Raw genomic sequence first — 24632 nt, 5'->3', positions numbered from 1 at the left:
ATCATGAAAATCGTCGTAGTGAGAAGACTTCCTTCCTAAGCTTTTACCTAAGTAAAGGGTTTTTCAATTGGCGCGGGTCGATTTTGGCGCCCTGTGGCACCCATTTTGTTTTGGTGACATCTGTCAAATCTTTTGTTTATTATTCAGTTGTTTATACCAAATCATCATGGCAAGTTACACGATTGAATAGCACGTTCAAATGATAAAACTTTATTATCAAAATGAGTGTTCATTAACGCAAACATTACGCGCAATGCGCCCATTTTTCGGTAGACGTGGTGGCCCTTCCAACTTCTTATGGCCCATATTGAACCATATGGACCTAGACGATATGTGGTTCCAGCAGGACGGCGCTACGTGCCACACAGCAAACGCCATTTTATTCCGTTTCAACATCTACCCGCCCTTATTGAAAAACCCTTTCTAATTTTAATTATGGTAATTCCATCGCCTAATAATCAAATTCGGTCACCGTAGCCGAAGGGATTAAATGATGTGATATTTAAATGATGCAATGCCGCCGTATTTGAATGGGTTAGTGCGCGAGCTCGTAGGTTCCAATCTCCGCGCATGAAACACCAAAATGAGAGAAATAGCAGTCATCCCTCTGCAGCCAATGGCAAACCTCATAGGAGCATTTCTGCTACGAAAAAGGTCCTCATAAAAATATCTGTCGTTCGGAGTTGGCTTGAAGCTGTAGGTCCCTCTATTTATGGCACAACATCAAGACGCACACCACAAATTGGAGGAGGAACTCGGCCAAACACCCAAAAAAGGGTGTACGCGCCAATTATATATATATATTATATATAGTAGGCTGGAGACGTAGCCAACGAAGTGGTAATGAAGTGCGGCATGGATGCGCACATTTTTTCGGTCTTTTTAGTAACTGTTGATTGTAATTGAATTCGGTAAATGTTGGAACTTCGATATATAAGCGGGGACTTGAATTTTCCAATAGGTCGAAGAAACACCGTCAAAATATATTATAAGAAAAGAAGAATCATGTTAGAGGCCTACGCTATTTCACAAATTTGTAGATTTTATAAGCATTGTGATCCGGAAGTTGCCCCAATGGAATCGCTTAATATCACTTAAGTTACGAAATATCTAATCTACATAGATATACGACACATGAGAATCTCACAGCACAGAGCGAAAGCGGGCTGTCGAGAAGAAAGGAGGTGTATTGTAGAGGAGGCCATGGTCCACCTCGGGCTCTAATGACAAAACGATGATGGAAAATCTAAATACAGCATATGGCCAAACACTTTTTTATATCTAGCTTGCAGACCCCAATTGTAGCAGACCCCAATTGTAGCAAAATACGATTCTAAAAGACCTAATTTTTATTATCCTTAAATCCAATTCCTCTTTGGCTTCGAAATCGAAAATCAGACCATTTTAAAAACTGGAATTCATATAATGGCAATTAAAACGTTACACAAATTTTACTTGAACACTCAAACACTTTGCCACAAAATTTTCTTTCATTATTTTATTAGTTTAATAGTGGTTGACTCCGTGAAATATATTTATATATGTGATTTAGTGGAGAATCTCGATTTGAGCTTGATCCAAAACCAATAAAATAAGGTTAATGTCTACCATCAAAGAGTTATTATTAATTTAAAAATAAAAATGAAAATAAGCACTGCCTAGAAAAGTGACCAAACTATAGTTCAATTTAAATATTTGAAGAAAACCCTTGGAAATAATTTTTCCCATTATGTACTCCTTTTAAAAACTATTAGCAAGTTAGCAAGTATTTTATTTGTTTGTTTTATTTGAGGCCAAAATTCGAACTTTGTTTACATTAAAGTTTCAAATTAGACTTAAAAGCGTACATACTAGCGAAAATATATAGAGCATGAGCATGCATACATATTTACAAGAAGTTTTAAATCAAATACAAACATACGCAGACAATAAAATCACAAATTAAATACATATTTATGTTAACTCTGTAAACTATTTTGAGGGTAAGCAAATAAATGGTAAAGGAACGAGATGAATACTTAGAAATGAAATGCATAAGTAAAATATTTATTCTTAGCGCTATTTATATTAAAAAACAAAATAAAAAAACGTAATATAAAAAACTATAAAATTATTTTTCAACAAATTACATACAAAAAAAATCAATATAGTAAAAAAGTTATAAGTGAAGGAAGCAAATGCAAACATACATTCTTGTGAGATGCACATACATATACTGCTCAAATTATACTGTAACTCATTATCAGTGTATATAAAACATGTTCACAAAGCGATTCGGAAGAATGTAGAACATTTAGAAGAATATTTTAGGTTTTGAGACATAAATTTACAATTGTTTAAGTAAAACATGAATATTTCAACTTAAAGGCATTCAATTGCAATTAAAGATATACGAAACTAAAAATACATATTAAATAACAAAAGCGTTCGAATTGAAAATTATAGGATGCGCGTCTCTGAAAACTCAGCCAGCAAAAGTTTAAATGGTTAAGAAATAATTCAATGTAATAAAACTATTAAACTAGTGAATTTAAAGAAAAACCATTAAATCCAAATTTTTAAACAGTTCATTAACAACAACAAAAAAAAAAACAAATGCATTAAAGATTGAACGGTAAAAAAATAATTAAAGAAATTAATAAAGTTCGTAATTAAAAAAAAAAAAAATTTAGCGAGATTTTTTTCAGTCTTAGTGCAGTAAATTACAAAAATAGAATGGTATATAATTAATACATAAATATTTAAAAAGTTGAAATCATATCATAAGAATTGAAATAAATAAAAGTAAATAAAGGAAATGGAAAATGTTTATAAAGAAAGCACTGGTTTTATTTTATTTAATTATTTAAGTAGGTGGGAAACTGTGTGTCTTCAGAAGGTGCTGGTATTGTCACGCCACCAGTATCAACAGCAGGCTCATGCGGCAGCGAATCAATACTTTCAATCGGTAAGAAACAATCAGCAGACATCTGCAAGAGATATATCAATGTGCAATAAAACATAGCCCAATGTGCGGCTAACAAAGCAAACCTCATTTTTATCACGTAATTTAAGTGGATTTTTCGAAGCTCCAGCACATGTCGCATCCATGGAATCTGAAAGATGATAAATATATAAATAAATATATACACGTCTTGCAGAGAAGCTATTATGGGCCAAAAATAATAATTTGTAAATTATTCACCTTCGTGATTAACAATTAGTCCCTTACGATGGTCACTTTTATGCACCTGCAGCCGCTCTGCGCTTATTGTGACATAATTGCACAAATCACATGCAATCTTTCTGTACTCTTCCACATGATTCAAACGCATATGACGCTTGTAAGCGCTGGTTTGTATGCAAGAAAAATCGCAAAGCTTGCAATTAAGTTTTTGAGCCTAAAAATCAATACAAAGAACTTAGTAAAAACGCTTGATTTAACATCTATATGTGCATACTTTTTCATGCCGCTGCTGATGTTTATGTAAAACACTAGGATCTCGGGTCGAAAACTTACACGTCTTGCAATGTAATGGTTTTTCGCCCGTATGTTGGCGCATGTGTATCTTTAATGGAAATTAATTAGTATGCATTAAAAGGAAATAAGCAAACACAACTTACAATCAAGCTAGCCTTACGCGCCGTTTTCTTGCCGCATACATTGCAAATGAATGGTTTGATTTTATTATGTACCGCTTTGACATGCTTCGAAAGCGTTTTACCATTCACGAATTTACGACCACAAATGTCACAGGTCTTTTCTGCATAGTACCTATTTCTGTTTACCGGCGCCGCTTGAACTATAAGTTTATCGGATTTGTTTGCATCTTGCTGCAGACGTTTCCTTTGAACGGCACGTAGCGAACGTAGAACTCGAGTACGCCACTTTTTGTGCACCCTCATGTGACGCCAGACGAGCACTAAAGACATAGGAAATATTGGAAATATTGAAATTATTGCAGAATATTTGTCTAACCTGAGGCATGTGCTTTGTATTCACATTGCGGGCAGTGCAATAGGTCCACGTCTACTTGATGTGCTTTCCACAAATGTGCAGAGCAACTTCGCCACTTTGTCAGCTCAACATCACATTCATAGCATTTGAATTTCTGTATTAAGGTCGCATTAACATGGCATTTGGTGTGCAAAGACAATTTATTTTCACTCTCGAATTTGTAAGGACAGGAATGCGTTACTGGGCAGCTGAAAACGTAAGACGTAAAACACCTACTAAAAATGAAGAATGGTGCATAAATACCGCAATGTCATTTTGGAGCGCAATACAATTCTGAAATTTTTAAACGGCATTGGGCGTATTTCGGGTATAAGCACCTCCGTTGGTGCTGGATCAATCTGAGGCTCTGATATATCCGTTAATTTTTCTTCTACTGCTGCTTGGACATTTTCAGAATTTTTTAATGCAATTTTTTTCTCCGCCCTTGGCTGAGCTTCTATTTTCGGTCTAAATTTGTGATATTCAATCATATGTCCACGCAAATCCTCCACCAGCATATATTGGCGAAAACACATATTGCAAACATAAACTATTCGCGTAGTCATTCCGCGCGTCTCAGGAGATTTTGGATAAAAGTCAACCACATCGTCACTGTTCATTTTCAAACTTTTTAAAATTTTTCCCGTCCGAATTTATTTGCTTTAACTCCTGCAAATAATTCAGCACTATTCACAATAGCAAGTAAATATTTACGAATGTCACGAAAAATGGAGAAGCAACTAGAAAAGCCATAAAAAGGAGCCGTACCGTGGAGCTCTCCGAAAATTATTACTACAAATTCTGTACAGAAAATTTCATATCCAATAAGACAGCAATCTCTGCGCGATGCGGCTGCTGGCAATACTGCTGTTTCCGTGGCGCCGCAATCTGACGACGGATTCTTAAGAACTCGACAAAAGAAAACGAAATGAAGAAGTAAAATTTTTTGATATCTCGCTTAGTTTTCAAGTAATTTAGTGTTAAAGTTCTCTAATTTAGCGCAAAGTTGGTGCTGCCATACACCTGAAATAAAAACGAAGTTCGTATGCAGAGATGTTCAGTAGAAGGTTCATTGTAAAACTGCAGTATTTTTTGCTCTAATTTTAAGTTGAGAAATAATTTTGAAAATAAAAACATACAACTCATTCAAACTTAAAAACAATGATATTAAGCGTATCTCAAAAAATAATAAAGTAATTAAAATTAAATTAAATAACACAGTATTTTTTTGTAGAACTCCTTTTCGCGTGGGCGGCCTTCGGCCGCGCTTCAAAAAAATAACCCTCATCAGTCCAACTCCGGCTACGCAATCCACAGTATTTTTGCGTAGAACTTCTTTCCGTGTTAAAACCATTGAACCCAAAATTAAAACATCATATGCATGTATGTAGTATGGAGACACAATAACCCCCATCCCCAACATTAACACTAAACTTAAATACTTAATTTTTGTTCATATTTTGGTTCATATTTTTGTTTTATTTGCAGGCATCCGGCAAGACCATACTGTTGTCATTCCAATCTTCTTCACATTCGCGTTTAAAATTGGAGAGTGACTGCATGAACAAATTTAAATTTTATTTTAATAAAAATAATTCGAATATAAGGATAAAAATAAGTAAAAACACGCGTGTGAGCGTATATTTCGTGAATTTTAGTGTAGTGTTAAAAAATATATAGTGTAATAGGCAAATTATAGTGAAGTTCCAAAGGGCATTTTGAGACCTTTTTTATTCAATATCTCGAAAACTAAGCGAAATATCAAACAATTTTACTTCTTCATTTCGTTTTCTTTTGTCGAGTTCTATAAGAATCCGTCGTCAGATTGCGGCGCCACGGAAACAGCAGAGTCCCCCGGCTGCTAAATCTAACCTATGCCCTGGAATTTCAAACATATTTCGTTGGGTAAGCCCGGTTTTTACTAATGACAAGTGTTTTAAACATTTTCAAGACTGTATATCGGTGGATATAGTTGTGAATGGAGTTAGACACTTAATAATAATGTTATAAACTAGTAGTGAAATTAGTCTAAAACATAAACATGCTGGTATGTAAACCCGAGTCAGCTGACTCGATCTATCTTATCAGAGCGTGAAAATTCAACAAGGAAGAATTTTAACTGTAGTTGTAGCCGGTAACGCAAAAATATGCGGAACCCAGCTTTTTCGTATCAGCTGGCTTATTCCTTTCATAGATTGTTGTTGTACTTTGAAGAATAAAAACTACTTCACGTTTTTTTAAACTACGATCTGTTATAGCGGAAAGAGTATTTGTTGATAAGGTAAGTTTATGAAATCGCATAGTGGAGTGGCAACACTTAAGTAAAAAAAACAGTGGAGAAAATGTAGGTATATACACACATACAGAAGAAACTGCAGCCAATATCCTATTCAAGGCGAATTTATTACAGGTGACAGCAAACACATATAAGTAAAACCCTACATGTATTTGTTGTTGCGTTTGGTGCAAGCATCATGTCAAAATCAGCAAGCAAATGTAAACATACGAATGTAAACATACCAATACATACAAACAAAGCATATCATTTTGACGTAAGCCATCCCTACGGCGAAAAATTCAGCTGGGTGAATGCTGTCACCTTATTAAATCCACCTTGATCCTATTCTTAATGTATATACTCCATTATTTCAAGCCGCAATTAGGGGTGTCTTAGCTATAACTATAACCACAGCAATCAATTGTTCTGATCCCACATATGAGCATCTCTTTAAACGATTATAGATGCCGCACCATGACGATATAACCATAACCAAACCGTATGTATGTATGTATCTATTGAATTTTGGTTTTCCCCTGTAGCCGTAAACAGCTGTGAAATACTTTACCTTTGTTTCGATGTTTGTGATAAAAATTTGAATATCATTATTTGAATAACCAGAAATTAATTGACTTATAATACGTTAACATATAAGTAGATGATCTACTTTTTCGCGCTTAACTCAAAATCCGTAATTAAAAAGCGCGATTTCCCATACAAAATTTCTCTCCCAAAATCTGAGATTATAAAATCTATATATATAAAAATAAGTTACATTTCCTTGGTAATCTTATAACTCAAGAACCGCCTAACCGATTGACACAAAAATTTTAGAGTTCTTTTCTATCTTTGAGGAGGTGGTTTGTGTGAAGTTTGATTGAAATCGGTGCAGCCGTTCCTGAGTTATGACATTTTATGTGAGTAATGGTTTCCTCTCATACGAAATGCCTGTATGGGAAAAACAACAACAAATACACAGCCGCTTATGAGCGTTTCTGTTGTACTGTTGTGGTTGTAAGTGTATTATGTTAATATTAATTTTGGACGAAAATGTAATAAAAACTGGAGCATTCAAGGAACTGGAAAAACATTTTTAACTTTATTTATTTTAGCATAATTTATTTAGCGTAAAAAATTGAAATGGAAATTAATGAATCAATGTTTAATTACAAGTTTTTATCGGCTCTTTCACCTTACCTGTATATAGGTGACCAACACAATCAAATTTTAAAAAAGTACAGAAAAGGCTATTGTGACATCTTTAGAAAGAATGTTGAATGAAAAAAATCAACTAATTCAACTGTTTAAACATTTTACGAGTTCAATAAAGAAAACTTAATATGAAAAATTTCTTGCGATATATTATAAAAAAAACATTTTATGTGTGGTGGTGCGAAGCCCACTGGGAAATGCTAGTAATTCTATATAATAACGATACTTTTCGACATACAACCCTGTGTTTTCTGTGTTATCGATAATTATTATTACGAATGTGAGGAGAGACATCAAAATAAAAACTAAATGAAATGGATGCCGGCAAAGAAAACACGTCTGCAAACATAATTCTAATAAAATTTTTGTTAAATATTATTAATTAGGGATTCATTTTACAGAAAAAAGCGTGTATCCATAAACGTTTTGTCCTCTTATTATACTTATTATAAAATTTAATATAGAATATCCCATGCGCATTGCTGCGATACTTTTTTGCAACCTCGGTAAACGTCGCATACGGATTTCCTCCAACTGTTTATTATTAGCAGCCAATTAATTGCGCAATTAAATTAGCTATTACTTCTCCTTGTATTTCCTTTTTATCGTTAGTAATAATTAAACAAACCAAAAACTCCAAAATATTCCACCAAAGAAATTTCTATGACGAAGAACCTTTCAAGACAGTGTTGACAGCTGATTGTCAATTTTGCAGGTAATATGCCATCTGTGAACGGGTAGATTAATTTGGTGGATTTATAGGTGATTATTGCATACGTGAACGTATTATTAGTTTCCGTAGAAACTTAGAGATTGTTATGCTGAGAACAGTGAACACCGCACGCAATCCCTTATCGTGCACAAAAACTCACCCCCGAGAACAACTGCGTTCTTTTAATTACATATTTACACAATACATCCGTTTGTGTGTGTATGTGTTTGGTTGTATCTACACAATGTTGCCATTGATATTTTTGCTTACACACTTTTTCATCAGTTACAAATTTTTCATTGTTTAATAAACCTAAGCCAAAAAGCAACAAATGCAAATAGTTCATTTAACTATAATTAATATTATTCAACAGTATTTTTAAGCTATTTTAACAAAAATTATCATTTTTCTAACTTTATTTTGAAAATGATTTCGAAATGTACTGCTTGGCAACACTGTGTGGTGAGAAAGCAATCAGCTGAGTCAGTATTACGGCATTTTTTAAGAATCGTGAAATAAAATCTACGGTTCTACGATACGGAAGGAAGGAACTTTTCATTTACATGGGGTTCTCATTAGTTTGATCGGAACAGCTGAGTCGGGATTGCGTTTACGGTGTTCATTGTTTTCAGCATTACTCAGTACGTCAATAAGGTTGCACCAGCCATATAAGTTGTTCATCGAACATATCTAAAATAATTTAATTTTTTTGCTTTGTCTTTATGTTCAACAGGTCAAATCACTGTTACCATATGTTTAACATTTCTGAGAAAAATTAATTTTGTATTGTATATTTGGAGGAATACTATTCAAAATACGTGAAAATATTATAAGGCAGCATGATTCTTTCACAACTCTCTTTGCACTTTGAAACTTAACTTAGGAACCTAAGGCCTACAGCTTTCTATGTTTTTTAAGTTAAGTTTAGTTTTGGCGGTGCCTCATCTGTAGTAGAAAATCTCAATTGAGTCCGCAATTACATATCGTCGACTTAGCGTGTAAACCTGCGGAATACTTCCATAGACATTTTACGGAGCAGACCAACTACTATTTTTTTTGTACCTTAGGAAGTCAGAATATTACAATATAAAGCAGATTTTTATATTAGTTGGTTCGCTTCCTTGGTTACGAATAAAATCAGAAGTACTTAACACTATAAATCATTTTAAATGTTTGAAAATGTTTCGAAATGTATAAATATACATTAGTTAAAAATTAAAATATTACTTAAACTAATCCTTGATTAATTTAATTTCTTAATGCTTATACCGAATGAAAAATAAAATGGAATATATGAAGTGCACATCGTCGGCTGAGAGTTTAAAGCTGAAATAAAAAAATATGTAGTTAACGATGAAAAAACAAGTCGCTTTTTGTCTGAGCTCTTGAATGTCTATGGAGTTAAGTAGCAGGTTTATACTCTTAGCCGACGGTATGCACTAGATATATTCCGTTCTGTTGTTGTTGTTGTTGTTGTTAACAGCATAGGTAACCCTGTCAGTGTAGTCATATCATCGTTCGTCGTCGTCTGGCTCATCTAGGGGTAGGCCCAGGAAACATGCTGTTTCGACAGGTTGGGTCCAAAGGGAGAGGTCCGTTCTATTATTGGTTGGTATCAACACTAAGGCCAAACACCCAAAAACACACCTATATATATATGTATCAACACTAAGAAATTGAATTAATCAAAAAATAAAAAAAAAAATTATTCACACTTTTAGAAAAATTTAGAAACATTAAAATAATTTAGAGGCATTTCGACAAGTTATCTTTTAACAAATCTATTTCATATCTAAATAAAGCAAAAATCAATTATTTTTGTGCATATTACGTTGGTAGCACTAGGGATTTAGGAAAATTTAAGCCATTCAAAACAGCTAGAAAAATAATACAATAAAGTTGTAAGAATAATACATTATGTTTTTTTTTTTCTTAAAAACTGTTTCTGTACACGGTTTTCATACGTCTTAAGAAGTTGTAGGAAGTTATTTGAATTTGCGCGGAGTAAGGATAATCGTGCCTTAAGTTTGGGTTCACACAACTTTTACACCCTGTGCGTAATTTTGACATGACATTAGGCTATAATTCTTTGAGCATAATGAACTGTCAAATTAGGAACCTCAAACACCAACGGCTTCTATAGTATATTTATCTCTTTCTAACAGCTGTTAGTTTATTTAGAATAAAATATAGCGAGCCAGACGTTTGTGTCACTGAAAAAGCAAAAATCTAACCACCGAAGACTAGCAAGGAAAGAAACAAAGAATTTGGAAAAGTTCGTGTTTGGCAAATTATGAATTTTTAGTCAAGTCATTTGCTGTACACTTCGCAAAAATATAAATTACTAAAAAATATAGAATAATGGCCAGCGCGTTGGAGAACTATGTTAACAATGTGCGGACAAAGAGTGCCGAAGGTGGGTAACGATAAAGTTGTTGAGACAGTTCATCTATGCATCTCTCAGAAAATGCTATAAATTAAGAGCGGAGACCGGCAAATCCAATATTTTTCAAATATTTTTCGATATGATTGTAATGTCTTCGAACAGGTAACTTCCGGATAATGGTGGAACAACTAAACGACTCTGTCGAGATTCTTTCAAGGTATTTGGACCTGCTAGATAACGTTCTGGAGACGTTGGACTTTCAGCAGCATTCGCTGGGCGTACTCTACGTCTTGCTGGTGAAATTCAACGGCGCTGCGGTTAGTGAAATAAACGCTAATTAGTTTAACTTTCGATTTATTTATGTATTTCACCTTTTCAGAATGTAAATACAGATCTGCCGCAGCTGTTCAACCTTTACAAAGAATTTATAAGTCAGTGCAATGGAGAACAAGTGCGGTATGCTACGTACACCTGTAAGTAGATAATACAAAGTAACCATTTTAAATCTATGCAGTAAAAGCTCTGCTGATGGGCACCTCCCACATGTTGGGGCACATATTTAGATGTAAATATGCAAATACATTCAAAATCTCCCCATATAAACGTGCCTATTATAACTTTCCACTCCAATCATTAAGCATTTTTTAAATATTGACACTTTTCCCATTCAACAGACTATGATCTATGCCACATGTTTACAAACCTGGTTGTTGACCATCCATATTGCATTCAAGGCATCAAAGTTGTAGCACAAGCTATCGAAAAAATTCGTCTCTGTGACTCGCAACAAACCAGCATTCACTCTGATCTCTGCCAGCTGAGTTTGAAGGCAAAGTGTTTTAAAACTGCATTGGGCTTTCTGGATGTAGATATAACCACCATATCAACTGCATCTGAAATACGAGGGCAACACTCAACTGTACGTAAAAAGTCTGAAGCTTTTCAGTTTAAATATTAGAGCTAAATTACTTTATTTTCTCACAGGACGCGAATAATGACGCCAAATATTTTCTGCTCTATTACTATTACGGCGGTATGATATACACTGCCATAAAGAATTTCGATCGCGCCTTGTATTTCTTTGAAGTCTGTATATCAACTCCCGCTGCAGCCATGTCACATATAATGTTAGAAGCATATAAAAAATTCTTACTGGTTTCTCTAATTCTGCATGGAAAGGTACTCTACTTTCATCTTATTTGTAATATATAAAGTCATATTTCATATTTGTACTACAAAATGCAGGTTTTGCCACTACCAAAATATTCAGCACAAGTAATTCCGCGATTTATGAAACCTCTCGCTCAGGCGTATCACGATTTGGCAACCGCCTACGCGACATCATCAAGTGATGAACTACGCATTATAATGAACAAATCTAGTGAAACCTTTATTCGGGATAAAAATATGGGCTTAGTTAAACAGGTAAAATGCTTAACAAGGCGCTCAAGATTACTTTATAAACATTTTACATACTTTATAGGTTGTAACTTCGCTTTATAAGAAAAATATACAGCGGCTAACCAAAACCTTTTTGACGCTCTCTCTTTCCGACGTTGCTAGTAGAGCTCAACTTGCAGATGCGGCCGAGGCGGAAAAATATATTCTTAATATGGTGAGTTTGCGCAAATTATAAATTGTAAAAGTACTTTAATCTAAAATCCTTTTTCCGTTTTTTTTTTTTTGCTTGTTAAAGATTAAATCAGGTGAAATTTATGCAACAATAAATAAGAAAGACGGAATGGTAGTCTTCAAAAATGATCCTGAAAAATACAATTCTCCCGAAATGTTCCTTAAAGTTCAAGAAGATATGGCACAAACGATGGAATTGATAAGGCAGATTAACAAAATGGAAGAAGAAATTTTACTCAATCCAATGGTAAGTAAGCTTCAAATATTTCAAGTACAGGAACTAATAGCCCAGTAGAGTGAGCTGGATATTACGTTCTGGATACTGAAGCAGGTTAAACTCCTACTTATCCAGAATCGACCCTGACATACTAAACATATGTCCGGCATGTGAAGGCACCCCGCACGACACTAACCACCTTTTCACGTGCCCCATCAAACCCACTCATCTAACACCCCTCTCCCTCTGGACCCAACCCGTCGCAACAGCATATTTCCTGGGCCTACCGTTAGATGAGCTAGACGAAGACGACCGGTGATTACACTACACTGACAGGGCAAGGTTACTGCTACAACACCAACAACAATAACAATAATTGCGCTGGCTGTACCATAATACTTTGCAACAGTATTTCAGTTTTGAAATCAAGTTTTTGATACAAAAATAAAATGATGTGAAAGCATCGCAGACTCACACAGATATCACTTCAGAATAAACACTTGTCTACTTATAGCTCTGTGTCTAGCTCTACATACTTAAATATTTTGAATCATATGCATTTAACAGATTTTTATTTATTTCATATTTTTTCATTTTTCTACAGTACGTTAAGAAAGCTTTGGGCAACCAAGAGGATGAACTAACGTCTCAGCATGCAAAATCTTTTTCCGGGTAAATTTCACGATTACTTATATAAAGAAGATATAATCGTAAAGTTTGTTTTTACACATTTTCAGAGATCCAACGGATTGATGATACCAAAAAAGCGAATATACTCTATCCGCGCTTTTGTTAAAAGAGAAAATGTACGAAACCTACTTCATCTGCTTCATGCTCAAATGCATTTCTTCTGTAATCAACAAAGAACTTGTGTGCAGCAAAACTTTGCCTATAAAGAATTATTAAAAAATTGTTTTTAAATTCATATTCTAATTGTTATTATTATTTGAAGGTGCAAGGTGTAAGGCTTATTTATTGTATAGCAACAATAAACTGTGTTGTAATTCAGTTATGCAAAAGTGCGCACCAAAGCAGCATGCACATGTTGAGGTTGTAGCGACATTAAACATTGGCCAATATGAGTCCTAGTCGATTTAACGCATAATCCTTGCTAAATTGTCTTTTCGTCTTTCGAATATCAGTTTAACAAACCCAAACAATGTCAACTGAAATATCACAGCCATCTTGTTAAGGCGGAATTTCATGGCTACAGACCGAATGAACACCACCGCAAAGTCCATGGCGACTCTCTTTAACACCTGAACAAAGGAGGACAAACTGCGACTTAAGCTCAAAGTCGGCGACACACCAATATCGATTGTTAAGAGGTTATATACCTTGTGAGCCCGAAAAAATGGACGATTGTCATAATTTTTTTTAAATATGTTTTAGAACTTTTATTCAAATTAGGCATATATCATACTGAAGGGTAACTCTCGAAGAATACATTTTGGTGTTTTTATTTTAAAAAATGTTATTATTTATTGTTGATATCGCCCTTCCCGCGAAACGCCGTTTTTTAGAAGAGGCTTGCGGTGATCACGGTAGCGCATGAGTAGCTCAACTGAAATCAAAAAAATTAAATGATTATTGTAGAAAAATGTTTTTTAGTGAATCTGAACGGTTTATTTACACAAACAAAATTTTTCTCGATATGAAAACTGCTTTGCACCAAAAGAAAAAAAAAACCGATTTTTGAGGAGCTGAAAAAAAATTAATTCCAGCGATATATGCAAATATTTATAAAAAGTGATTTTTTAGTCCCTTAACAACCCTAAAATTTTGGGTGCCACCATCGACAGTAAGGTCCAAATCGACACTAAAGTCCAAAACCACAATAAGATTCTGAAATCGCTATCGCACAGTACTTAGGACAAAGAAAAAGAAATTTTGTTGGCGGCATTTAAAACAATTGACCAGCCGATCCTGTCGCCTAGAACTAGTTGTTGTTGTTGTAGCAGCACAAACAATCCCCACACATATATATAATGGGAATGCTGCTGAAGAGACATGCATTGGCCGGATATAAATCCGAGTCGTTCCGGTTACGTACCACCGACTGGCGTGGGAACGGACTAGAACTAGTAATACGCAGTGGATGAAGCTTCAGACCTGCCAAAACACTGCCATTCGGACAGCGACGGGATACCTACTGATGTCCCCACAACAAGGCTCGGATGATTCCTGTGAAGGAGCACAACAAACTGCTCAGCAAGCAATTTCCGACAGGGTGCTACCGCAGTTCCCACTACGACACGTGCTTGAACCTGAGCCGCCTCCCAGGCACGTCAGGAGATACTCATCACCCGCCACCCATAGCAGACTCCAGCTACCTCGAGAGACCCGCGTAACCTTGACACAATTTGACAAATACGTTCTGGATATTGTAGCAGGTTAAAATCCTACTTACCCAGAATTGCCCCCGACATACTAAACATATATTCAGCACGCGATACTAACCACCTTTTCACATGCACCATCAAACCCACTCATCGCTCTGGACCCAACCTTTCGAAACAGCAAGCTTCCTGGGCCTACCGTTAGATGAGCTAGACGAAGACGACCGGCAATCTACATTGCACTGACAGGGCTTAGTACAACAAAAACATCGCCCCAAATTCTCGCATTGAGCCGATGCTCATCCGCGTGCATTTTTGATGTTATAAAAGGGTTAAAGTATATTTTTTCACTAAGTATTCAACTGCTGATGATTAAGATTCACTGTTGAAAGTTTTTTAAGATATTTTTGATATATTTAGATAATACAGAATGTCTACAAGGCGTGTGTTTTCTGGATTAGAAGCAGTTCGGCTTATCAATCTATGACCACGCCCACGTAAGGCACCGTCTACACTCTTCATATGGCTTAGTCATCTCTAAATATGGGCTTGTTCATAAAAAGTTTATTCCTACCTTCACTTAAGATTCCATATCAATTTTTTATAGAATTCTTTTACGACTCCGAGGCGACTATATGGCATTTTTTACGTTCAACTTGATTGGGTAAATTCAATTATCAATTAGATACGTATGTGTGCATGTGTAAATGTAAATATAGAAAATAACAATCTTTAATTATTTCCATTATGTACACTGTGCACATCTATATATTTTATGATTATTGTTTTGATTGTGAATCATGGCAGCTTTTTTGTTCTGGAAAACAGAACAGGCAATCGATGCCGTTTCGAATTCTTAATATGTTTTTGAACGTCGTTGCGGGTTTGTTGCCTTTAACTGATATCACGACGGTCATATACCCATGACATGCAGTGAGGGAAGTAGATAAGATTAGTGACTGATTTATACAATGACTTGAAAAAGTGTGCAATACTTAATCTGATAAGAAATGAAATCAGTTGGAATTTAAATGATAGTTTTCAGATATCCCACAGGCAAAAAGTAATTGCCGTGTACGACTGGCAACATTTATGGATAATACAAATTGTACTTATATATGGATATGTATTCCACACGCATACCATCTCTAATCTAAACTATATTTTAAATAATAGATAATAAAATAACTGAAGAGGAAAAACCGAATATCGCTTTTATGGTCACGGTGCACGGAATGGACAAGAAAGCAATATTTAGCACAAATAGAAAATATAGACAGCGCAAATAATACTCCTTTAAAGGACTAAGTCTAATTGATTTCACAGTGGCGGTGTATAAAAAGAACCAAGAGTCTACGGGTTGTCACTCTATCAAAAAAAATCATACGTGAGTGCATCCAGTGGCACTAAACGGAAAGTCTAGCGTTGTTTTTGTTGTTGTAGCAGTTCATCAAGACCTGCCAGTACGGTGCAGTCACCAGCCTTCATCGCCTATCTCACCTAACGGTAGGTCCAGCAAACATGGTGCTTCGACGGGTTGGGTCCAAAAGGCCAATAAGTGGTTAGTATCGTGCTATGCCGGGCATATATTGAACATGTCGGGGTCGATTCTGGATAGGTAGGAATTTAACCTGGTACAACCAGAACGCAATTACGCTAATCATTCCCACGGAAGCCAGCACGTTACCAGAATAACTCGGGTTTTCCCCACCAAGCTCTGTCGGTCCAATAAACTAGCCCTGTCTAGCGAACGCCAAAGTAACGCGAACCGCCGTAGCCGAATGGGTTGGTGCGTGACTACCATTCGGAATTCATAGAGAACGTAGGGTCGAATCTCGGTGAAAGACCAACATGAAGAAAAAGTTTTTTCTAATAGCGGTCACCCCTCGGTAGTCACCGACAAACCTCCGAATGTATTTCTGTCATGAAAAATATCTGCCGTTTGGAGTCGGCTTGAAACTGTAGATCCCTCCATTTGTGGAACAACATCAAGACGCACGCGACAAATAGCAGGAAGAGCTCGGCCAAACACCCAAATCAGGGTGTACGCGCTAAATAAAAAAAAAACGCAGGTCTTACGAGGCAACTGAAGCTCTTTATCTGCGATGGGTGGGGGTTGAGATCCGATGGTGGCATTCGGTGGGCTGGAGTTTAGGGAGGCTGTATGAGGCTCCCGATGAATGTCGCTTAATGCCTGTCCATAAACTGTCTGATTCAGTAGTTGTTGTTATGTTCGATCCTGGATGTCGTCAGTATAGTCGAGGCGATGTCTCTTGATTCGCCTGGGTGGTGTTTCAGCAACCAGCAAGTGCCTCCAGAGGCGGCTACGAAGGTGGCAATCCAGCAGGAACTACTTGCTGAGCATCTTGCTATACTCCTTAACCGAAGCATAGTAGCCTTGCTGTGGAGATGTTGTAAGCAAGATATCAGAAGACATCTCGTGGCTGTCTTGACGGCAGCCTTTTTGCAAGCCTGGAGCTTTGACCACTGCAAATCAGTAGTGAAAAGCGACCAGACGCATGCAGCGTAATTTAGAGCCGATAGGCCAATCACCTTAAATGCCAGCAACATTTATTTGTCTTTGCCGCTCAAGTCCTACCAGCTAGTGATTTGAGGACCTTGTTGTGATTTTGTACCTTAGTGTCAATTACGGTTGTATGCGCCGAGAAGGAGAGTAAACTGTTGAATTTGATGCCCACAATTTTGGGAGGTTGTAATGCAAATATCACTATAACATTCCTCCTCCTCCACCGATTTCCACCCTGGAGCCGCGGTAGCATTTCTTCAAGATGGGCCCGCGCTTATGTCTATTGACACAACAAATTCCTGCGCCCAGGTTTCACTCCTTGCGGGCGTATGGAGGCTTTATACCATCGATACTCTTTACTCCCTCCACTTCGTAAGCGGAAAATGTGTAATAGTCCGATACTAACAAACTATAATATTGTCTTCTGTTCAGGCCCGACGAGAGGGGGGGCTTCGGGTACTTTTTCCCCCGGGCCCGGAGTTTTCAGAGGGGCCCGGACTCGAGATTATACGTATTTATATGAATTAGACATCATTGGAAAGGGCCCGCATTTGCAATTTTCCCCCGGGGCCCGGGTATGCTCTCTACGGCTCTGCTTCTGTTTGATACTGCAGTGAGTGATTGACTGAAGCGTCTATATCTGTTGTCGGTCCGTCTAAAACAGTTCATCTTCATTGTCAAGTTACTTTTAATGCTGCTGTCGTTGCTGGGCTTTCCTCTCCCAGTCAATGTGGTTAAGTCTCATCACGACTGTAACCGGGAACGTCTTTACGACGTCCTATTTACTGATTGAGGAGCACGTATCCAGGATAAATCTTGTGTAAGACGGCGGATATTCGAATGCCTGCTCGTGCTTTGCTAAAATGTTTGCAGTGAAAGGCCACCTGTTCTGCATTCTGAACTATATTTGAGCAAGTGTGCCAAAAAGGACTGTCAGCCAGCTGGAAACAGTGTAGGCATTCCAAGAAGCAGCCGTGCTCGGTGAGTATCTGAGTTAGCTGGTAGTCTATATCGACATGCTTCCCATTCATCCACCCTTCAAGATCTGGTCTAAGTTTATACGCCCACCGGTCATTGGCAGACTCTTTCTGTGGTTTTTTCGGCTGCCATTGGTTTCACTCCTTGCACTCTGTATAGGCAATATAGCTCCATCGCATCGATGTCAGCTGGTATCTTTTTGGCAACAACGCATATTGCATCGTCTGATATCATTCTGTAAGCGCATGCAGTGTGTCGCTGCGTCTATGGATACGGAGCACCTCACGTATATGCTTATGTTTGATCTCTGCCCATATCGGCGTTGCGTATTAGACAGTTGATATAAGTCGTCTTCTTCCTCCGACTCATATCAATCGACACTGGCTACTGGTACTGATACTCGATCGTTGTTATTGGTGGAAGCTAAACACTTAGGAACATCATTACTCAGGTCATTTCTGACTAATTTTGTTATATGTCAAGATGTCCAAAACTTCACCGTTATCGAGATATTCGCTTCTAAAGAATATTTAAAAAAATATAAAGTAAATAATAAAAAATATATTTTTTACTACCATATACGCCCACTTTTTTGTTAGTGTTAGTTCAAGAATCCGATTTTTTGTTTTTGTCTTTTATTAAAAAGTATTTCAATTATAAAAATCATCATTTAAATTTGAGCCAATCTCAGACAGTTAAAAATGGCTGCTTGAGTAAGATTTAAACTTACGATTTTTCACTAAGTGTTTCCTAAGCGTCTATGACGCCTAGATGTCAGTAGAGAATAATTCCTAGACGCTATTTACGTACATATGTCATCTGTGACATTTGTCAAGTAGGCAGAGACACAATTTTACACAATAGAACTTATTGAAACTTGTTTTGAAAATAGTCGTTCCTTAAGAAAATCAATAAATTCAAAATCAAATTCGCCAATTTTGCTAAAAATAATCATCCGAATGAGTCCACAATCCAAAGGTTGGTGCAATAATGTCCAGAAACTGGTTTTTTCGAGAATAAAAAAAGGGTTGGCAGACCAAAAACTACACCTTTTCTTGAGAATATTGCTACTGGGGCGCAAAGTGTGGTTGAACAGCCCTCAACATCGACGTTCTGAACTGAATTAGGCATCCAAGAAGCGATCGTTTGGCGGATTTTACCTGTAGACGTGGTGGGCATTTAAATGATGTAATTCTTCGCTTACAATTGTTAAAAGCCGTTTTTTAAGTCAACCTGAATCATAGTGGAACCTGAAAGAATCTAAATTTGCATATCTTTTATTTTAAAACAACTTCTATGCGCGTCTTTTGGAAGACCTTTTATTTGTATGGAAAATATTCTGCAATTGTTTTAAGGGGGGGTAGGGTTTAGCGCTAAAAAAAAACACTTTTTTTTTGAATTTTTTACAGAAATATGGCTTAAGATACTTTAATAAAATCAGTTGCATGTTATTGTACATCTTTTCAATAAGTTTTTAAAAAATATTAATAATAAAATATTGACAAATAAGCCCATGACAGAGTTTTTTTGGAGATATGTTTTTCGAGAGGTGCTCTGCGGTGCCAATCGGCATTCGTCGTAGAATCATCTGAAACTAAAAAAGTCGAACGTAAAACGAGCATTTTTGGCGAAAAATTTCGCCATATTTGTAAGTGAAAAACAACCTTAAAAAAAAAAATAAAAAAAAACAGTGTAGGGGGGAGGTATTTTTGATTTAGAAAACGTGTGCCAAATTTGAAAAGAATCGGTTGAATAGTTTCGGAGTTGTGATTGGCACCGACTTTTAAGAAGTCGTTTCGGGAAAAACGCGTTTGAAAAAATGACTCTGAGAAATTATCGATGCTCCGCATTCGAGGTAGAGTGCCTACAAAGGCTATAACTTTGAGAGTTCTGCTCCGATCCACTTAAAATTTTGACACAACATTCTTGAAATGATTTACTATAAGATGAGTGAAGAAAAAAAATTTCGATTTTGTGACCCTACCCCCCCCTTAAAAACAAGTATGTCCGCCTTTAGCTATCTAGAAAAAACATTAATTCATCCACATGTACGAGTATTTCACTTTTGTGTGTGCCACATTTGGAAGTACAAAAGTTGTTTTCGCTTGCGAACTCAAAGTCTGAGCACACGCAGAAGCCCGTCACTCCTCTTTACAATGCTTAGTTCAGTTAAATTAATAATTCAACAACACGTAAATGTAAATAACTGGAAATATGATATGTATTTTTCATTGCTATAATTGGCAATTGTTTTATTTAATAGAAAGGCTCTCTTTTACAAAAATATGATTAGATATTTTTAAAATAGTTTTTTTTAATGCGTTTATTATAACAATTCATCAGTATTTTATAATGTTATGAAACAACTGCATATAGATCATGGACTGAGAAGCCCCGGGCCTAACACGTGGATGGCACTAGTTTTATTGTCTTCACCTCTTTTTCGGTTAGCACTTACCTTAAAAAGACACTTGTTAAAATTTCATGATATTCTTATCATTAGTTCGTGAGTTATTGTGCGAAAGTGAAGCTACTTTTGTTATTTTCCAAACAGGGGATCAAAAAGAAATGGAGATCAATGTCTTGAAAGATATTGTGGGAACTCTGCTGCACCAGAAACAACAATAAAATGATGGTTTACTGACTTTAAATGTAGTCCCGTGATCATAGAGACACCGATGATGTATCACGCAGTAGACGTTCAAATAAGGCGTGGTTTACTCACATGAGCATTTGACTATGAGAAAGCTCTGTTCAAAGTGGCCGTCGCATTTGCTCACTGTTGACCAAAAACAAGAACGTGTTAATGATTCTGAGCAGTGGCAAAACTAAAGGGTTTTCCAATCACAGGTGTTACAGGTGAATGGATTGAGATTTTTTATGGCTGGAATTGGATGGTGTTGATCTGGACAACGATTATTTTCAACAAGACGGCGCTACGCGCCATACAAGCAACAAAACCACTGATCTTTTACGAGCAAAGTTTCCGGACCGTGTTATCTCTCGAAGAGGTGATCACAATTGGCCACCGAGATCTTGTGATTTAACACCTTGGGACGTTTTTCTTTGGGACCACGTGAAAGCGAGTGTCCACGCCAACGGCCCAGCGTCGATTCAAGACCTCAAAGATGAAATTCGTAAGGCTATCGAGGACATAGGGCAACCACTTTACAATTCGGTTATGGAAAATTTCATGAAAAGGATATTGTCCTGTAAGCATGGTCGTAGTGGTCATTTGCTTGATGTTATTTTCCACTATTAACGTCATACCTTCCTCTTTATAATGATATACTATAAACATCCGATCATTTATATTAAAAAATAACATTCTTCTTTGAATATCAAAATAACATCTCTTATTGAAAACCCCTTTACATTCATTGAACTTCGAATTGCTCCCACATCCAACGTATTCGCGCGATTTGTCTCCCAGTGACTACTGTTCGCAGACCTGAAAAAATGCTCGCCGGTAAGAAATTCCGCTCGAAAGAAGAGGTTATCGCTGAAACTGAAGCCTTTGAGGATTTTGCGGCAAAAGATAAATCGTTCGACAAGAGTGGCATTGAAATGTTAAAGCGGCCCAACGACTAGTGGTTGTTCGCAGACCTGAAAAAGAGGGTGGCTCCGGAATGATTGCGTTGTTCTTGATAGGAATTACGTTGATGAATACAGCTAATTTCGCACAAAAACAAAACATGTTTTCTTTGTTTAGAATAGGACTTTTCAGCGTACATATTTGCTCCAGTTATATGTATGTACTACAAGGTGAAGTCCAAAATGAACAAGACTGAGCTAAACGACAGGAGCTTTGTTCTGATAACTTCGAGCTTATTTATGTACTCAAAATAGTCCGCTCTGGCCTCGATACACTAAAAGCTTTTCGAAAGAGTGTTTCAGGTCATTGACCGTAATGTCTTTCAGGATGTTGGTACAAACCTTTTAGATGGCCTCTACGGACGCAAATGCAATTTTCCGTATAGGTAAAAGTCACAGGGAGCCATATCAGGCGAATACGGTGAGTCACAAGAGTGGATCGGAGGGTGGATTATCATGCAATAAGCGCCAACTTCCTGCTTCGCGGTATTCAGGGTGTATTCGACGAATGCGATGCAACAAACGCTTCAAAGCGCCAAGATAGAGAATTGCATTGACGGTTTGGTCCGTTGGCACGAACTCCCTACAATTCCCTTTGAATCGTAAAAACAAATGAGCATCGACTTGATTTTTGACTTCTTCAAACGCGATTTTTTGGGAGGCGGCTCGTCTGGAGCCTTCAATTCGGGACTTTGACGCTTAGTTTCAAATTGATGTTGGAAACATCACGTTTCTTCACCAGTTACAATGTTGTAAAGGAAGTTCTCGTCTTTTTTTCGCCTCTTTAATGAGGACTTCGAATGTTGAATTCTGAGCAATTTTTGGTTCTCAGTTAACTTGTGCGGAATGACCAAATGGTCAGTTAAATTTTTTGATGATGTTCAACTCAAATTCCATGAATTTAACCTATGATTTCGGTTCATTTTTGATAAATTTACGAACAATTTCGATGAAGTTTTTGGTGATTACTGATTTTGGGCCGCCCGTATCTTCATTGACATTTATGTCCCCACAACCATCTCTGAAACGTGTAAACCACTCATGAACACTGGCACGAGATAGACAATCATCGCAACAATAAACTTTTTTTATCAATTCAAATGTTTCGGTAAACTTTTTACCGATTTTAAAACCAAATTTGATATTAACTCTGACACTTAAACATACCGACACTTCAGACGCAATAACTTCGCTTCCACTGAACCGAATGTCACCAAGCCTTCATTGGAAGTCAGATAGGGATGTAACTTTCAACGCACTAACTCATTAAAAAGATGGCGTCAACAAAAAAAATTGTGTGACGCCAGAGTTGTTTATTTTGGACTTCACCTTGTATATAGTGTTGGAAAAATTAGTAGGGACCTACTCATCAACAATTTTTCTTATAATTACATTCTATCGATAAAATTATAATACTAATTTTTCCAAATAGCATCGAACGATGACGCGAAGTGTCATATTTGGCAGTTGTGAATTACAAGTAGACAGCTGCAGTCTACAAACAGACAAGCAGTGGATTGTGTTTAGGTCGAAATAAAAATGTCCATTACTCTAAATCATTTTTCTTTTTATTTATTTAATAAAAAAGATATTCAAAAACAAAATTGTGCCACCTTGTACATAGAAAAAGTAAGTAAATTCTTTCGCCTATTTTTTAATTATATTCTTAAATTATATATTGTCATATATTTTTTTGGTTAAAGAACTTTTCCGAAAAAAATTTTAAAATATCACTGAAATTTTTGAAAAAAAACCATCACTCAACAGCGTACAACTTAAATTAAAAAAAAGTTTGTGCTGTAAATCACATTTATCACTTAGAAGGTACTTGAATATGTAGTGTTGGTTTTTATTTACAATACACTTTATATATGTTTGTATACGTACTAGGTTGCTCAATAAGTTTTGCGGTTCGATAAGAGAGGGCGTTGCTACTAGCTTAATTGTGTTTGTTATGTAGGTGCACTCTTCATATGAACGCAGGTGAAGTTTGAAGCCATTTAGTATCGAATCGGAATTCATAAATTGTAATCTCGTTGAAATAAATGTATTGACGCTCAGTGAGGCTATACTGAATAATAAAGTTGAATAAACTCATTGAACAACCCAGTGTGTAGTGGTGTGTCTTTAGCGAAATTCTCGTAGATATCGCTATTTAGATGGAAGAATCCTAGAATACCTCTTTTTTACAAGGATTGCCTTTCATATTGCGCTGTAATTTGATATTTTTATCGCAAAGTTTGATAATTTCTATCAAAAACGTACAAATGAAGTTTGTGCTTTGTTTTTTTTTTCAGTGAGTTGAAAAAATATTTCGCCCAAAATATGGAATTAACTCATGAAAATTTATTACGATTTTCGATGTGGATTATCGAGAAAGGAATAGATTGATCAACTCACTTCGACTTCAGGCCTTGAAGCGTTACACTTAGACACTGCGAAGCGCTGGTATAGGGAAGTTCCAACGTGGCCGTTCATCCTTGCAGGATGAAATTCATGAAGGCCGTCCAAAAACGGTTTTTGTATAATAAAAAATAAAATAATCGATGCTGTGATATATCGTCAAGATCGTCAATGTGATATATATAAATAAATGATCGTCAAGTGACATAACGCGAGACAGAGGCATCTTTGGCCATTAGTGGGTCCAGCATGCATTCAGAATTCAACGGATATTTGGACCTCAAGAAGAATTGATGTCGTTGAATACCACATAGTTGACATTTGCCAAAAAAATGATTGTTGTTGTTGTTGTCGCAGTGACAGTCCTTGGCTGGATTC

At 36.4% G+C, this 24632-nt stretch overlaps 2 protein-coding genes across 2 annotated transcripts; one reads left to right on the top strand and one right to left on the bottom strand.

The window, feature by feature from the left end:
• Nucleotides 1-1766: 1766 nt before the first annotated feature.
• Nucleotides 1767-4729, bottom strand: LOC129242535 (transcriptional repressor CTCF). The gene is made up of 7 exons (XM_054879223.1): nt 4241-4729; nt 3959-4185; nt 3604-3902; nt 3441-3548; nt 3185-3380; nt 3031-3095; nt 1767-2969 (listed from the first exon to the last, which is right to left on the bottom strand). The coding sequence occupies exons 1-7, from the start codon at nt 4594-4596 to the stop codon at nt 2838-2840; spliced, it is 1383 nt and encodes a 460-aa protein (XP_054735198.1). The 5' UTR covers nt 4597-4729; the 3' UTR covers nt 1767-2837.
• Nucleotides 4730-10355: 5626 nt separating this feature from the next.
• On the top strand, nt 10356-13338 carry LOC129242613 (COP9 signalosome complex subunit 3). The gene is made up of 10 exons (XM_054879368.1): nt 10356-10594; nt 10727-10881; nt 10944-11037; nt 11239-11483; nt 11549-11743; nt 11810-11989; nt 12048-12179; nt 12261-12443; nt 13018-13085; nt 13151-13338. The coding sequence occupies exons 1-10, from the start codon at nt 10540-10542 to the stop codon at nt 13164-13166; spliced, it is 1323 nt and encodes a 440-aa protein (XP_054735343.1). The 5' UTR covers nt 10356-10539; the 3' UTR covers nt 13167-13338.
• The last annotated feature ends 11294 nt before the right edge of the window (nt 13339-24632 follow it).

The sequence above is a fragment of the Anastrepha obliqua genome, chromosome 3 (assembly GCF_027943255.1).
Source record: "Anastrepha obliqua isolate idAnaObli1 chromosome 3, idAnaObli1_1.0, whole genome shotgun sequence".
NCBI classification, from domain to species: domain Eukaryota; kingdom Metazoa; phylum Arthropoda; class Insecta; order Diptera; family Tephritidae; genus Anastrepha; species Anastrepha obliqua.
Note: the sequence above shows the minus strand (reverse complement) of the source record. Positions and strands in the feature narration are given on the sequence as shown.

Bases quoted from the DNA above. Each gene is read 5' to 3' on its own strand.
- LOC129242535 (XM_054879223.1), bottom strand. From the start codon at position 4,596: ATGAACAGTGACGATGTGGTTGACTTTTATCCAAAATCTCCTGAGACG. The intron at 3,549-3,603 runs GTAAGTTGTGTT...TTTCCATTAAAG, and splicing joins CGCGTAAGGCTAGCTTGATT to ATACACATGCGCCAACATAC. The intron at 3,096-3,184 runs GTGAATAATTTA...ATCATCTTTCAG, and splicing joins ACTAATTGTTAATCACGAAG to ATTCCATGGATGCGACATGT.
- LOC129242613 (XM_054879368.1), top strand. From the start codon at position 10,540: ATGGCCAGCGCGTTGGAGAACTATGTTAACAATGTGCGGACAAAGAGT. The intron at 11,484-11,548 runs GTACGTAAAAAG...ATTTTCTCACAG, and splicing joins TACGAGGGCAACACTCAACT to GACGCGAATAATGACGCCAA. The intron at 12,180-12,260 runs GTGAGTTTGCGC...TGCTTGTTAAAG, and splicing joins AAAAATATATTCTTAATATG to ATTAAATCAGGTGAAATTTA.